The sequence below is a fragment of the Procambarus clarkii genome, chromosome 91, assembly GCF_040958095.1.
Source record: "Procambarus clarkii isolate CNS0578487 chromosome 91, FALCON_Pclarkii_2.0, whole genome shotgun sequence".
In the NCBI taxonomy this organism is placed as follows: Eukaryota; Metazoa; Arthropoda; class Malacostraca; order Decapoda; family Cambaridae; genus Procambarus; species Procambarus clarkii.
The window spans coordinates 3,262,018-3,277,846 of record NC_091240.1 but is presented as its reverse complement, the minus strand read 5'-3'; the positions used below and the strand labels follow the sequence as shown (position 1 = coordinate 3,277,846).

At 49.2% G+C, this 15,829-nt stretch overlaps 1 protein-coding gene and 1 long non-coding RNA gene across 8 annotated transcripts in view; both read right to left on the bottom strand.

Annotated features, from left to right (window-relative positions):
* LOC123773929 (transient receptor potential-gamma protein-like) overlaps nucleotides 1-14,101 on the bottom strand; it is a 197,151-nt gene extending 183,050 nt beyond the window's left edge. For all 7 annotated transcript variants that reach the window (XM_069318652.1, XM_069318654.1, XM_069318656.1 and 4 more), the window contains exon 1: nucleotides 12,842-14,101. In XM_069318652.1, the coding sequence (XP_069174753.1) occupies nucleotides 12,842-13,057 (216 nt within the window). In that variant the 5' untranslated portion in view covers nucleotides 13,058-14,101. The remainder of the gene's footprint in view (nucleotides 1-12,841) is intronic.
* Nucleotides 14,102-14,302: 201 nt separating this feature from the next.
* Nucleotides 14,303-15,829, bottom strand: part of LOC138359556 (uncharacterized) — a 177,252-nt gene continuing 175,725 nt past the window's right edge. Inside the window, exon 3 of the long non-coding RNA XR_011225962.1 lies at nucleotides 14,303-15,505. This is a non-coding gene — a long non-coding RNA (uncharacterized lncRNA). The remainder of the gene's footprint in view (nucleotides 15,506-15,829) is intronic.

Sequence of the window (15,829 nt, the reverse complement as noted above, 5' to 3'; positions counted from 1 at the left end):
ATTCTGAGCTGTGGCTGAGAGCACGGTCGACGTATGCGTTAACAACACTCCTCTTGTACCTGTCAGGGCAGTCGCTGTTGGCATTTAGGCACATTCCTATGTTTGTTTCCTTAGTGTAGACTGCAGTGTGGAAACCTCCGCCCTTTTCCATGACTGTTACATCTAGAAAAGGCAGCTTCCCATCCTTTTCCGCCTCGTAAGTGAAACGCAGCACGGAACTCTGCTCAAATGCCTCCTTCAGCTCCTGCAGATGTCTGACATCAGGTACCTGTGTAAAAATGTCGTCAACATACCTGCAGTATATGGCCGGTTTCAAGTTCATGTCGACTAAGACTTTTTGCTCGATGGTACCCATGTAGAAGTTTGCAAACAGGACACCTAGGGGAGAACCCATGGCGACCCCATCTACTTGCTTATACATGTGCCCATCCGGGCTCAAGAAGGGTGCCTCTTTAGTACAAGCTTGGAGTAGTTACCTCAGAATACTTTCTGGCATGTCAAGAGGAGTACAGGCTGGATCACGATACACTCTGTCGGCTATCATTCCGATTGTCTCGTCCACAGGTACGTTGGTAAACAGCGATTCTACGTCCAACGAGGCTCTTATCCCTGTGGCCCGTGTGCCCCGCAGTAAGTCCACAAATTCCTTTGGAGACTTCAGGCTGAAGGCGCAAGGAACATAAGGAGTCAGCAGGCCGTTGAGTCGCTTCGCCAGTCTGTACGTGGGTGTGGGTATCTGGCTAATGATTGGCCGAAGTGGGTTTCCAGGCTTGTGCGTCTTGACATTTCCATACGCATATCCAGGTTTATATTCCCCAATGATCTTTGGCAGGTGGAGTCCGGATTTCTTGGCGTTCACAGTTTCGATCAGTTTGTTGACCTTTGCTTTTAATTCGGCTGTAGTGTCCTTCGTTACCCTTTGGAACTTAGTTTGGTCAGAGAGTATGATGTTCATTTTCGCCATATATTCGTCTTTTTTAAGAATGACATATATTGGCGACTTGTCACCTCTCCTGACAACTATCTCCTTGTTCTCACGAAGGCTTTTAGCTGCCGCTTTAAGCTCGGGGGACAGTATGGTGCTTCTGTAGTTGCCTCGATTCTTTCCTCCTTCTGCAATAAGTTCTGCTTGTAAGGTATCTTTGGTAGTGACCTTCTTTTGTGTCTCCACCTGCCAAAGATCATTGGGGAATATAAACCTGGATATGCGTATGGAAATGTCAAGACGCACAAGCCTGGAAACCCACTTCGGCCAATCATTAGCCAGATACCCACACCCACGTACAGACTGGCGAAGCGACTCAACGGCCTGCTGACTCCTTATGTTCCTTGCGCCTTCAGCCTGAAGTCTCCAAAGGAATTTGTGGACTTACTGCGGGGCACACGGGCCACAGGGATAAGAGCCTCGTTGGACGTAGAATCGCTGTTTACCAACGTACCTGTGGACGAGACAATCGGAATGATAGCCGACAGAGTGTATCGTGATCCAGCCTGTACTCCTCTTGACATGCCAGAAAGTATTCTGAGGAAACTACTCCAAGCTTGTACTAAAGAGGCACCCTTCTTGAGCCCGGATGGGCACATGTATAAGCAAGTAGATGGGGTCGCCATGGGTTCTCCCCTAGGTGTCCTGTTTGCAAACTTCTACATGGGTACCATCGAGCAAAAAGTCTTAGTCGACATGAACTTGAAACCGGCCATATACTGCAGGTATGTTGACGACATTTTTACACAGGTACCTGATGTCAGACATCTGCAGGAGCTGAAGGAGGCATTTGAGCAGAGTTCCGTGCTGCGTTTCACTTACGAGACGGAAAAGGATGGGAAGCTGCCTTTTCTAGATGTAACAGTCATGGAAAAGGGTGGAGGTTTCCACACTGCAGTCTACACTAAGGAAACAAACATAGGAATGTGCCTAAATGCCAACAGCGACTGCCCTGACAGGTACAAGAGGAGTGTTGTTAACGCATACGTCGACCGTGCTCTCAGCCACAGCTCAGAATGGAAGCAAGTCGACGAAGAACTCTGTAGGGTAAGGCAGGTTCTAGTCAATAACGGCTTCTCCAATGGTTTCATCGAAGACATCATAAGAAGGAAAGTGAAAAGCCATGCAACCTCTGAAGAGACAACTAACACAACACCTATACCCCCTATTAGACTATTTTACAGGAACTTCTTTTCCACAGCTCATAAAACGGAGGAAAGGGTCCTGAAAGATATTGTTAATAGAAACGTTATCCCTACAGACAAAAATCAGAGGATACAACTGACGATTTACTATAAAACCAGAAAAACGGCCAGCCTACTCATGAGAAACTCTCCAGACACAAAACAGAACGCTTTAAAAGAGACTAACGTCGTCTATGCCTTCAAATGCCCACTTGGGGACTGTAAGCTCCAAAAAACCCAGTATATAGGCAAGACAACAACATCTCTTTCTAGGCGTTTAACGATGCATAAGCAACAGGGCTCCATTAAGGAACATATAATCTCTTCCCATAACCAAACCATCGCCAGAGAAATCCTAGTAAACAACACAGAAATCATCGATAGATACAGCGATAGCAGGCGGCTTGACGTTTGCGAGGCACTACACATCAAGAAGTCAACACCAGCAATCAACAGCCAATTATTGCACAACTATATTCTACCCACCTCAAGACTCCGCTCCAATATAGAAGCATCAAGAAATATGGACCAATAGGCTTTCTACAAACACTTCTATTCAATACCCATTGTTTCTGTTCTGTCTTGTGTTGATACTTTTAATACCCTATTAATATCCCCTCATGTTCTGTCTTGTGTTAATGCCACATCACTATATGCCACATCATCCCTCCCACCTCACTCAAATGTAGATATAATAGCAGAGATACGTAAGTTCTAATCAGTTGTGTATTTGTGAAGTCTTTGAAAATGTAATAAGTTTTACGAAACGCGCCCGTGTCGCGTCAGACTAGAAATAAAAATGAATTTTGGAGAAGTGATTTTTGATTTACCTCCAACAGTGAAGCGTAATGTACGAAAGATTGAGAAAATTCGTGTTAGAATTATTAATCTTACTTTTTCGGTCATATTTAATAATATATGTCTACAGGAAAGACTGCTACCAAAATATATATATATATATATATATATATATATATATATATATATATATATATATATATATATATATATATATATATATATATATATATATATATATATATATATATATATATATTGTTGTAAGAGATATGGCCAGCGCCCCTCTCCCTCCCCTTAAAATGTTCTGTTACACCCTCGTCCATTAATTCTCTCGCCTTTTTATAATTTCTCAGTTCTGCCGCCCATCATCCTCTGCTGTCTCGTCTCCCTGTTCTCCCTGTCTTTAGTCTCTGTATTCTCTATCTCCTCTCCCTGTTCTCTCTCTCGCCTGCTCTCGTCATGTCTCATATATCTAAAGTTCCATATACACATTCATCTTCCGTTTCATCTCTTCCCGTTCGCATATCTGACTTTCTAGGTGATATCCTTGAACTCCGGGTTCTTTAATCTCTCTCTCTCCTCTCTCTCTCTCTCTCTCTCTCTCTCTCTCTCTCTCTCTCTCTCTCTCTCTCTCTCACGCATGAATGACTCATAACTACACACAAATTCAACTTCGCATTTCAAAACGATTAGAAAAAAATAATCCAGAGAGCGAAGACCCTTGCTCGATGGACCGGAAAATGACTTTAGAGTTTTTGCCAAGTATCAACTCACCGAATTCCACAGAAATTTTAGTTTAGAAAATCGATAAACAGTGATAAACAATGCAGCCATAACCGGTAAAAAATTTTTTATAAGGCAGTGGAAATTTTTCGTGATTTAAACTAATGTTCAGCACCGGAGATTTTAGGCGTTAGGGAGACCCGTCCCGGGTCTCTTGATATGTCTCTACCTGTTCCTTTTCTACTTCCTTTCCTTCTCCCTATCTTCCCTGCAGCAGTGCTTCTAATTTCCTTCTCCAAACCCCTTCTTTTTCTTCCTCCTAATCTATCCCTTATCGCTTTCCCCTTTCCTTTATCTTCTCCTCCCGTCTCTATTCCTCTTCGCCTTCTGATAATCCCTCCTTCTCACCTCCAAGTCCATCCTCACTCCATCCCCGACCCTACAATCTTTCCACCTTCTTTCATTCCCTACCTATCATCTCTCCTCTCTTCCATCACCCCCTCCCTTCCTTCAACGCCTTCATTCTTCGTCCCCTTTTTTGTACCATTTCCTTCTTTCGCATTCTCCCTGTCTCAACCCCCCCCCCCACCCACCCTCCTTCCTACACCCCCTTTCTTTCACCCGACCCATCTTAACACCCCCCCCCCCCCTGTTCCTTAGCCCTAAAGGAGAGCCCAGACCACAGTCTCAGCCAGACACTGCTCCTATTGGCTGGCACCCACTGTAATTGACTGTCAATCGTAATAGTGATTAATCCAGGGAGAGTAACGGCATGGTTGAGGGCGGCGCGGGTCAAGAGGAGTGGGGCACCGGTCAAGAGGAGTGGGGCACCGGTCAAGAGGAGTGGGGCACCGGTCAAGAGGAGTGGGGCACGGGTCAAGAGGAGTGGGGCACGGGTCAAGAGGAGTGAGGCGCGGGTCAAGAGGAGTGAGGCGCGGGTCAAGAGGAGTGGGGCACGGGTCAAGAGGAGTGAGGCACGGGTCAAGAGGAGTGGGGCACGGGTCAAGAGGAGTGGGGCACGGGTCAAGAGGAGTGGGGCACGGGTCAAGAGGAGTGGGCACGGAGACAACAAGGACTGGAAGAAGAAAATAAGATTGGGGCAGGATAAGAGAACTTGGATAAAGAGGAGAAGTGAAGCACAAGGTAGAAGGGGTGTAGATAATGAGGTGCACAAAAAGAGAAAGTGAGATATTGAGGGAGGGAAGAGAGGGATGGAGAGAGTGGCGGAGGGAGGGAGAGAGAGGGATAGAGGAAGGGAGAGAGGGACGGCGAGAGGGATAGAGAGAGAGGGCACTACACCAAGTGACCGCCTCCCTTAAATGTCTGGTGTCGCCCCTTTGTGCTCCCAGATTGAAGGTCTTGTCGGAGCTGTCAGTCTCTCTGTCCTTTCTAGGAGGGGCGGGAGGGAGGGAGGGAGGGAGGGAGGGAGGGAGGGAGGGAGGGAAGGGTAGGAGAGGGTTAGAGGAAGGACTGACGTAATATGGAGATGAGGGAGAGGGGGAGAGAGAAAATGAAAGTAAAAGAGGAGGAAGATAGTGAAATAGGAACAAAGAAAGGAAATAAGAGAAGGAGTAAATCCACAAGGGCCGTGATGAGGGTTTGAACCCTCATCACGGCCCAGGATGATCCCACACGCTCCTTAATCAATTGCGCTACGACATGGTTAAAAGAATTGCAACTGGGAACACTACTGCCTCCACACGGATCCTGCAGCCTCTCCGAGAGAATGAGACTGCGAGATCCGTGTGGAGGCAGTAGCAGTCCCGGTTGCAATTCTTTTAACCATGTCATGGCGCAATCGATTAAGACGCGTCTGGGATCATGCTGGACGTAAGTTCGAATCCTCATCACGGACCTTGTGGATTTGTTCATTTGATGTATCACGCAATTGTGATTTTTGTGTGTAAGAGAGGGAGAATGGGTCGGGAGGGAGAGTGAAAGGGGAAGAGGGAGATAATTAAAGGAGCAGCCAAGATGGGAGTTCAGAAGGGGAGATGAAGTCCTTCATGAAACGGAGAGAGATAGAAGTATCTAGGAGTTGATATCACACCAAACCTGTCTCCTGAAACCCATATCAAAAGAATTACATCGACAGCATACGCGAGGCTGGCTAACATCAGAACAGCGTTCAGGAATCTGTGTAAGGAATCATTCAGAACCTTGTATGTCACTTATGTAAGGCCACTCCTGGAGTATGCGGCCCCAGCATGGAGCCCGTACCTTGTCAAGCACAAGACGAAGCTGGAAAAAATTCAGAGGTATGCCACCAGGCTAGTCCCAGAACTAAGAGGCATGAGTTACGAGGAAAGGCTGAATGAACTGTACTTCACGCCGTTGGAAGACAGAAGAGCTCGGGGAGACATAATCACCACATACAAAATTCGCAGGAGAATTGACAGGGTAGACAAGGATGGATTATTTAACACGGGTAGCACACGCACTAGGGGACACAGGTGGAAGCTGAGTACCCAAATGAGCCACAGAGACATTAGAAAGAACTTTTTCAGTGTCAGAGTAGTTAGTAAATGGAATGATGTGGTGGAGGCTGACTCCATAAACAAATGTAGATATATTGAGCTTGAGAAGCTCAGGAATCAGGGCCAGATTCACGAAGTAGTTACGCAAGCACTTACGAACGTGTACAGCTTTCCTCAATCTTTGACGGCTTTGGTTACATTTATTAAACAGTTTACAAGCATAAAAACTTGGTATTCAACTGTTGTTATTGTCATAAACAGCCTCTTGGTGCTTCGGAGCTCATTAACTGTTTAATAATTGTAAACAAAGCCGCCAAAGATTGAGAAAAGATGTACAGGATCGTAAGTGCTTGCGTAACTACTTCGTGAATCTGGCCCCTGTACGCCAGTAGATTGACGGTTGAGAGACAGGACCAAAGAGCCAAAGCTCAACCCCCGCAAGCACAACTAGGTGAGTACAACTATAGGAGTGGGGCCACGAAAGCCTGATGGATAGCGCGCAGGATTCGTAATTCTGTGGCTCGGGTTCGATTCCCGCACGAGGCAGAAACAAATGGGCAAAGTTTCTTTCACCCTGAATGCCCCTGTTACCTAGCAGTAAATAGGTACTCGGGAGTTAGTCAGCTGTCACGGGCTGCTTCCTGGGGGTGGAGGCCTGGTCGAGGACCGGGCCGCAGGGACACTAAAAAGCCCCGAAATCATCTCAAGATAACCTCAAGATAACCCTCCTCACTAGGCCCCCCTAGGCTCCCCCTCCCCCACACCCCCCTCACTCCCCCCCCGCCCCCACACCGCAATACACACATCACACACAGGCTGCTCGCTACACCGTCTCTGCATTATTACCAACGCCGGACATTGATCACATATTCCTTCAGGGTGTCGACCACGGTGTTGGCACCACGGGCATCCTGCCATAATTCAGCAGTGGCAAGTTGGCAACACTGTGTTGTTGTGAAACATGTGTGTGTGTGTGTGTGTGTGTGTGTGTGTGTGTGTGTGTGTGTGTGTGTGTGTGTGTGTGTGTGTGTGTGTGTGTGTGTGTGTGTGTGTGTGCTGCTTCCTTCACGTGTTGCAGAAGAATATATATATTTTGGTGGTGTCCATCAATCTTGTTCTTTACATTTATTAACTTTCCCCCTCGGGTTTATAACCTTACAGTCAGGTTTTCTTGTGGTTTAAGTCGCCCAATATTGGGAATTTTTCCACTTGCTGTAGCTGCTGTTGTCGCTGCTTGAGTTAACCTGTGTCTATCTTTCCTGTTATCATCCCACTCCTGGGTCGTCAGCCCTTCACTGAGGCATTGTACATGACTGCTTAGCCCCTTCTCTTGATCTGCCACTCCGTAAATAATTCAACCTTCTAACCTGATTAGAAACGTATGAACCCAAGCAACCCACCTAACGTATTGATACACATTCCACATTCAGCCTTCTGGATGCCCCCCAATCCGATCATGCTGGGCATGTACCTCAAAGTAATTAGGATTGCATAGTAGGGATAGGCTACATCCAACCGTCTGACCTCCAACTTCGAACTGACAGATAAGCCTACAGACAGATTGATAAGAAAGATAGACAGACATTTCCATTTATATATATTAATTTACTCAGTCACCATATGCGGCTAAGCTTAAAGCAGGCATCAGGGAGCACGTACTGAGTGAGAGACTCTCTCTCTCTCTCTCTCTCTCTCTCTCTCTCTCTCTCTCTCTCTCTCTCTCTCTCTCTCTCTCTCTCTCTCTCTCTCTCTCTCTCTCTCTTTCTCTCTCTCTGTGCCTCTCACCCCGTCTCTCTCTCTCTTTCTCTCTCCACTACATTCTATTTGTTGATTCAAATTCCACTCTCAATCTCATTCCCCTCAATTGCTGCTCTTCCGTTAAGGCAGCCGTCACACTATCGGGCGCTACATAAAACTATCAATAAACACAAATATTAAGTATATAAATAAAACCCAAATAACCACACGGTATCGCGTCAATACCCGTCACCAAATTACGCTCGAACCCCTCCCAGTTGGCTGCCTGGGACAGCATCATCACCAGCAATGTACCCATCTTCCCTCCGATATAGGCTTCGATTCCACCCCAGTAATACCTACTTGAGTCTCCCCTGTAATTCTTCGGTTCTCTAGGTCTCAGGGGGGACTGTGGAAAAGCTCAGAGGCCTTCCCCTCTCAACGCTCAGTATCTTCCACTCACTCCTCATCCCCCTTTATTGTTCACTCTAAGATATCTTTCCCACTTGGTGAGAAGGTCTTAGCCGCTATCTTCCGCTGCCTTGGGACGGCGCAGAGCATCGAGACTCGTTTATCTTTTGTCGTTTTGCTTAACGTAAGAAAAAAAATCATCAGAGAAAACGCGATCTATAGCGGGATTTTATTTTATTTTATTTCAGGGGGAGACTTGGCGAATTGGCTCATTGAGTGCATGCAAGCACCTCTTAGGCTGATTGTTTCGCTTTATTTCCTTGAGAGCCTGTTGGGCCGGGTTATGTCCGACTGCAGCTTAAATGAAGGAAGTCGTTTACTTGTCTGCTCAGACGAAAATATTTCGCTGTGAGTGTGTGTGTGTGTGTGTACTCACCTAATTGTGCTTGCGGGGGTTGAGCTCTGGCTCTTTGGTCCCGCCTCTCAACCGTCAATCAACTGGTGTACAGATTCCTGAGCCTATTGGGCTCTATCATATCTACATTTGAAACTGTGTATGGAGTCAGCCTCCACCACATCACTTCCTAATGCATTCCATTTACTAACTACTCTGACACTGAAAAAGTTCTTTCTAACGTCTCTGTGGCTCATTTGGGTACTCAGCTTCCACCTGTGTCCCCTTGTTCGCGTCCCACCAGTGTTGAATAGTTCATCCTTGTTTACCCGGTCGATTCCCCTGAGGATTTTGTAGGTTGTGATCATGTCCCCCCTTACTCTTCTGTCTTCCAGTGTCGTGAGGTGCATTTCCCGCAGCCTTTCCTCATAACTCATGCCTCTTAGTTCTGGGACTAGTCTAGTAGCATACCTTTGGACTTTTTCCAGCTTCGTCTTGTGCTTGACAAGGTACGGGCTCCATGCTGGGGCCGCATACTCCAGGATTGGTCTTACATATGTGGTGTACAAGATTCTGAATGATTCCTTACACAGGTTCCTGAACGCCGTTCTGATGTTAGCCAGCCTCGCATATGCCGCAGACGTTATTCTCTTTATGTGGGCTTCAGGAGACAGGTTTGGTGTGATATCAACTCCTAGATCTTTCTCTCTGTCTGTTTCATTAAGTACTTCATCTCCTATTCTGTATCCTGTGCCTGGCCTCCTGTTTCCACTGCCTAGTTTCATTACTTTGCATTTACTCGGGTTGAACTTCAACAGCCATTTGTTGGACCATTCACTCAGTCTATCCAGGTCATCTTGTAGCCTCCTACTATCATCCTCTGTTTCAATCCTCCTCATAATTTTTGCATCGTCGGCAAACATTGAGAGGAACGAATCTATACCCTCTGGGAGATCATTTACATATACCAGAAACAGTATAGGTCCAAGGACTGACCCCTGCGGGACTCCACTTGTGACGTCTCGCCAATCTGAGGCCTCACCCCTCACACAGACTCGTTGTCTCCTGTTGCTTAGGTATTCCTCTATCCACCGGAGTACCTTCCCTCTCACTCCAGCCTGCATCTCCAACTTTCGCACTAGCCTCTTGTGTGGTACTGTATCAAAGGCTTTCTGACAATCCAAAAATATGCAGTCTGCCCACCCTTCTCTTTCTTGCCTTATTTTTGTTGCCTGGTCGTAGAATTCAAGTAACCCTGTGAGGCAGGACCTGCCATCCCTGAACCCATGTTGATGCTGTGTTACAAAGTTCCTTCGCTCCAGATGCTCCACTAGTTTTTTTCGCACAATCTTCTCCATCAGCTTGCATGGTATGCAGGTTAGGGACACTGGCCTGTAGTTCAGTGCCTCCTGTCTATCCCCTTTCTTGTATATCGGGACTACGTTAGCTGCTTTCCAAGTATCTGGCAGTTCCCCTGTTGCCAGTGATTTGTTATACACTATGGAGAGTGGTAGGCTCAGTTCTCTTGCTCCTTCCTTTAGAACCCAAGGGGAGATTCCATCTGGGCCTATAGCCTTCGTCACGTCCAACTCTAGTAAACACTTCCTTACTTCCCCACTGGTAATCTCAAACTCTTCCAGTGGTTCCTGGTTAGCTATTCCCTCACTTAGCTCTGGAATTTCTCCTTGTTCTAAGGTGAAGACCTCCTGGAATTTCTTATTCAATTCCTCACACACTTCCTTGTCATTTGTAGTGAATCCTTCCGCCCCTATCCTTAATCTCATAACCTGTTCCTTTACTGTTGTTTTTCTCCTAATGTGGCTATGCAACAATTTAGGCTGAGTCTTTGCCTTGCTTGCGATGTCATTTTCGTATTGTCTTTCTGCCTCTCTTCTCATCCTGACATATTCATTCCTGGCATTCTGGTATCTTTCTCTGCTCTCCAGTGTCCTGTTATTCCTATAGTTTCTCCATGCCCTTTTACTTTGCTGCTTAGCTAGCCTACATCTTTGATTAAACCATGGGTTTCTCATCTTCATTTCTCTGTTTTCCTTTTGGACTGGGACAAACTTGTTTGCTGCGTCCTTGCACTTCTGCGTGATGTAATCCATCATATCTTGGGCCGTCTTTCCCCTGAGCTCTGTTTCCCAGGCTATATCTGTTAGGAATTTTCTTATCCCCTCATAGTTTCCCTTTCGCTTTCCCTGTGTGTGTGTGTGTGTGTGTGTGTGTGTGTGTGTGTGTGCACCTAGTTATATTCACCTAGTTGTGTTTGCGAGGGTTGAGCTTTGCCCTTTCGGCCCGTCTCTCAACTGTCAATCAACTGTTACTAACTACTAATTAACTAATTTCCCCAGTCCCCCCCCCCCTCCAACATACACACTCAGGAAGCAGCCCGTGACAGCTGACTATCTCCCAGGTACCTATTTCCTGCTAGGTAACAGAGGGCATTCAGGGTGAAAGAAACTTTGCCTATTTGTTTCTGCCTGTTCCGGGAATCGAACCCGGGCCACAGAATTACGAGTCCTGTGTGTTGTCCACTCAGCCACCACAGATTTTATTGTATGTGTGTGAAACTTACAATAAATCACAACTGATCGTTTTGGTATCGTTCCTATAAGCTTCCACATGCTTTATTACTCTCTCTCTCTCTCTCTCTCTCTCTCTCTCTCTCTCTCTCTCTCTCTCTCTCTCTCTCTCTCTCTCTCTCTCTCTCTCTCTCTCTCTCTCTCTCTCTCTCTCTCTCTCTCTCTCTCTCTCTCTCCTTGCACAATCACCTCCTGGTAAAATCACGTCCACTTTTGTCACCAAGAATCATCAATCAGTAATCAGATTACATGTTTGATTTAATTCTGGGGCATCAGAGCCTGACTGTGATTGGCGAGGCCGCGTCAACTGCCAGTTAGTAACAGGGTTACAGTCTGGTGAAGAACATCCAGCGTCTCCTTGTGTTTACCTCTTGTTACAGCCGATATTGAGTTGTGGAGAACGTCTGTCTGTTCTGTTACCATTAGCTGGCGTCGTGGGGGACTGTAGTTGTGGAATTGCCGCCTGTTCCACAGTCCTTTTAACGGCGTGTTATGGTGTATTGGTTAGTGTACTGGCCTGCCATCTGGAAACACCCTCACCGGTCCTGAGTTCAAGTCTCAGGCTAGGCTAGGGGGTAGACTAGGTTAGTTTTGACTATGTTAGGGGGTAGACTAGGTTAGGGGGTAGACTAGGTTAGGTTAGGTTGGACTAGGCTAGGCTAGGCTAGAGGGTAGACTAGGTGAGGCTAGGCTAGGCTAGAGGGTAGACTAGGTGAGGCTAGCCTAGGCTAGAGGGTAGACTAGGTGAGGCTAGGCTAGGCTAGAGGGTAGACTAGGTTAGGCTAGGCTAGGGGGTAGACTAGGCTAGGCTAGTGGTAAACTAGGTTAGGCTAGGCTAGGGGGTAGACTAGGCTAGGCTATAGGCTACAGGGTAGAGTAGGTAGGTAGGGGTAGGTAGGGGTAGGTAGGGGGCCTCGTAGCCTGGTGGATAGCGCGCAGGACTCGTAATTCTGTGGCGCGGGTTCGATTCCCGCACGAGGCGGAAACAAATGGGCAAAGTTTCTTTCACCCTGAATGCCCCTGTTACCTAGCAGTAAATAGGTACCTGGGAGTTAGTCAGCTGTCACGGGCTGCTTCCTGGGGGTGGAGGCCTGGTCGAGGACCGGGCCGCGGGGACACTAAAGCCCCGAAATCATCTCAAGATAACCTCAAGAAGAAGGTTAGGCTATTCTAGGCTAGGGAGCAGACTAGGTTAGGTTAGGCTAGGCTAGGGGGTAGACTAGGTTAGGTTAGGCTAGGCTAGAGGGTAGACTAGGTTAGGCTATAGGCTAGAGGGTAGACTAGGTTAGGCTATTCTAGGCTAGGGGGTAGACTAGGCTAGGCTAGTGGTAAACTAGGTTAGGCTAGGCTAGGGGGTAGACTAGGCTAGGCTAGTGGTAAACTAGGTTAGGCTAGGCTAGGGGGTAGACTAGGCTAGGCTAGGGGGTAGACTAGGCTAGGCTAGGGGGTAGACTAGGCTAAGTTAGGATAATTGGCACCCTTGACATTATAAAACCACATAAAAAACCAATCGTCATAACAATTTGAACAATAACACATACCTTAATGTTCTTGTTCTTGGCGTCTTTGTTGGCGGCGTCGGCGGTGGAGAGGGCTAGGAGGTTGGAGCGGAGAGGTTGGTGGGGTTGTGGGGCTAGCAGACCCCCCCCTCCTCCAACCCCTCCACCCCTCCCAGACTCAACATCTCCCCCAACATCTCCGCCCATTGTGTCCGGCCGGGGTTCGGTTCCCGCCGCGTCCTCGTCACCTTCGTCCATGGCCTGCTGTGGGCGTAAGGGGCGGAGTGGGCGTAGTGGGAGCAGTGTGGGTGGCGTTGTGCTGGTGGGCGTGGGCGTGGCCAGCGTGAGGTCAGCAGGGACCCGCCTCCGCCCGTAGGGGGGTGGGTTGGCTGCTGCTTTCACGCTCAGACATTGTTGGGTGTGTGAGGGTGGGGTGAGGGTGTTAGGGTGAGGGTGTTGTGAGGGGGTGAGGGTGGTGTTAGGGTGGTGTGGGGGTGGTGTGAGGGTGAGGGTGGTGTTAGGGTGAGGGTGGTGTTAGGGTGGTGTTAGGGTCGTGTGGGGGTGTTGTTAGGGTGGTGTGAGGGTGGTGTGAGGGTGAGGGTGTTGTGAGGGTGTTGTGAGGGTGGGGTGAGGGTGAGGGTGGTGTGAGGGTGTTGTGAGGGTGATGTGAGGGTGGTGTGAGGGTGTTGTGAGGGTGGGGTGAGGGTGAAGTGTTAGGGTGTGTGAGGGTGGTGTGAGGGTGGTGTGAGGGTGGTGTGAGGGTGTTGTGAGGGTGGTGTGAGGGTGGTGAGAGGGTGAGGGTGGTGTGAGTGTGAGGGTGGTGTTAGGGTGAGGGTGGTGTTAGGGTGAGGGTGGTGTTAGAGTGAGGGGTGGTGTTAGGGTGAGGGTGGTGTTAGGGTGAGGGGTGGTGTTAGAGTGAGGGGTGGTGTTAGGGTGAGGGTGGTGTTAGGGTAGTGTGAGTGTGAGGGTGGTGTTAGGGTGAGGGGTGGTGTTAGAGTGAGGGGTGGTGTTAGGGTGAGGGTGGTGTTAGGGTGAGGGTGGTGTTAGGGTGAGGGGTGGTATTAGGGTGAGGGGTGGTGTGAGGGTAGTGTGAGGGTTGTGTTAGGGTGAGGGTGGTGTGAGGGTTGTGTTAGGGTGAGGGTGGTGTTATGGTGAGGGGTGGTGTTAGGGTGAGGGGTGGTGTGAGGGTGGTGTTAGGGTGAGGGTGGTGTTAGGGTGAGGGTGGTGTGAGGGTGGTGTTAGGGTGAGGGTGGTGTGAGGGTGAGGGTGGTGTGAGGGTGGTGTTAGGGTGAGGGTGGTGTGAGGGTGGTGTTAGGGTGAGGGTAGTGTTAGGGTGAGGGTGGTGTGAGGGTGGTGTGAGGGTGGTGCTAGGGTGAGGGTGGTGTGAGGGTGAGGGTGGTGTTAGGGTGAGGGTGGTGTGAGGGTGGTGTGAGGGGTGGTGTTAGGGTGAGGGTGGTGTGAGGGTGGTGTTAGGGTGAGGGTGGTGTGAGGGTGGTGTTAGGGTGAGGGTGGTGTGAGGGTGGTGTTAGGGTGAGGGTGGTGTGAGGGGTGGTGTGAGGGTGGCGTGAGGGTGGTGTTAGGGTGATGGTGGTGTGAGGGTGGTGTGAGGGTGGTGTGAGGGTGGTGTGAGGGGTGGTGTGAGGGTGGTGTGAGGGTGGTGTGAGGGTGGTGTTAGGGTGATGGTGGTGTGAGGGTGGTGTTAGGGTGAGGGTGGTGTTAGGGTGAGGGTGGTGTGAGGGTGGTGTTAGGGTGAGGGTGGTGTGAGGGTGGTGTGAGGGTGGTGTGAGGGGTGGTGTGTGGGTGGTGTTAGGGTGATGGTGGTGTGAGGGTGGTGTTAGGGTGAGGGTGGTGTTAGGGTGAGGGTGGTGTTAGAGTGAGGGTGGTGTTAGGGTGAGGAGTGGTGTGAGGGTGGTGTTAGGGTGGAGTTAGGGTAAGGGGTGGTGTGAGGGTGAGGATGGTGTAAGGGTGGTGTTAGGGTGAGGAGTGGTGTGAGGGTGGTGTTAGGGTGAGGATGGTGTAAGGGTGGTGTTAGGGTGAGGGGTGGTGTGAGGGTGGTGTTAGGGTGGTGTTAGGGTGAGGGGTGGTGTGAGGGTGGTGTTAGGGGGGTGTTAGGGTGACGGTGGTGTGAGGGGTGGTGTGAGGGTGGTGTTATCGTGAGGGTGGTGTGAGTGTGAGGGTGGTGTTAGGGTGAGGGTGGTGTGAGTGTGAGGGTGGTGTTAGGGTGAGGGTGGTGTTAGGGTGAGGGTGGTGTGAGTGTGAGGGTGGTGTTAGGGTGAGGGTGGTGTGAGGGTGAGGGTGGTGTTAGGGTGAGGGTGGTGTGAGTGTGAGGGTGGTGTGAGTGTGAGGGTGGTGTGAGTGTGAGGGTGGTGTTAGGGTGAGGGTGGTGTTAGGGTGAGGGTGGTGTTAGGGTGAGGGTGGTGTTAGGGTGAGGGTGCTGTGAGAGTGAGGGTGGTGTTAGGGTGGTATTAGGGTGCTGAGAGTGTGAGGGTGGTGTTAGGGTGAGGGGTGGTGTGAGGGTGAGGGTGGTGTGAGGGAGGTGTGAGGGTGAGGGTGGTGTGAGGGTGAGGGTGCTGTGAGGAGTGAGGGTGCTGTGATGGTGAGGGGGGGGGAGGGGGACTAGGATAGGGTGACGTCCGGCCCAGGTCTTGGCATCAGGGTGGAGGAGCGACCCACTCAAGGGTGTTAGTGGAGGCACTCAGCTTCACTCTGCGGAGGAAGAAACAGAGAATGAGTTAAAGAACCAATCCATACAGAGCATAATAATTTACACCGACTATTCTATCCACATCTATCCCACTTCCAGTCTCACCTATCCATACTCATCCATCCCACTCTCAGAGACGCCTGTCCACACTCATCTGTGGTGGACAGATGAGTGTGGACATGAGTGTGTCAAAAGACATTTCATGGTAAACTAAAGAAAAATAAAAAAATGACGTCAGTATGAACTATTAATAAATTACAAGGCCTATTGTGCATTATACAGTGTACAATTGAACAGCCAAAAGGTTGCTATTTAACAGAGGCCTC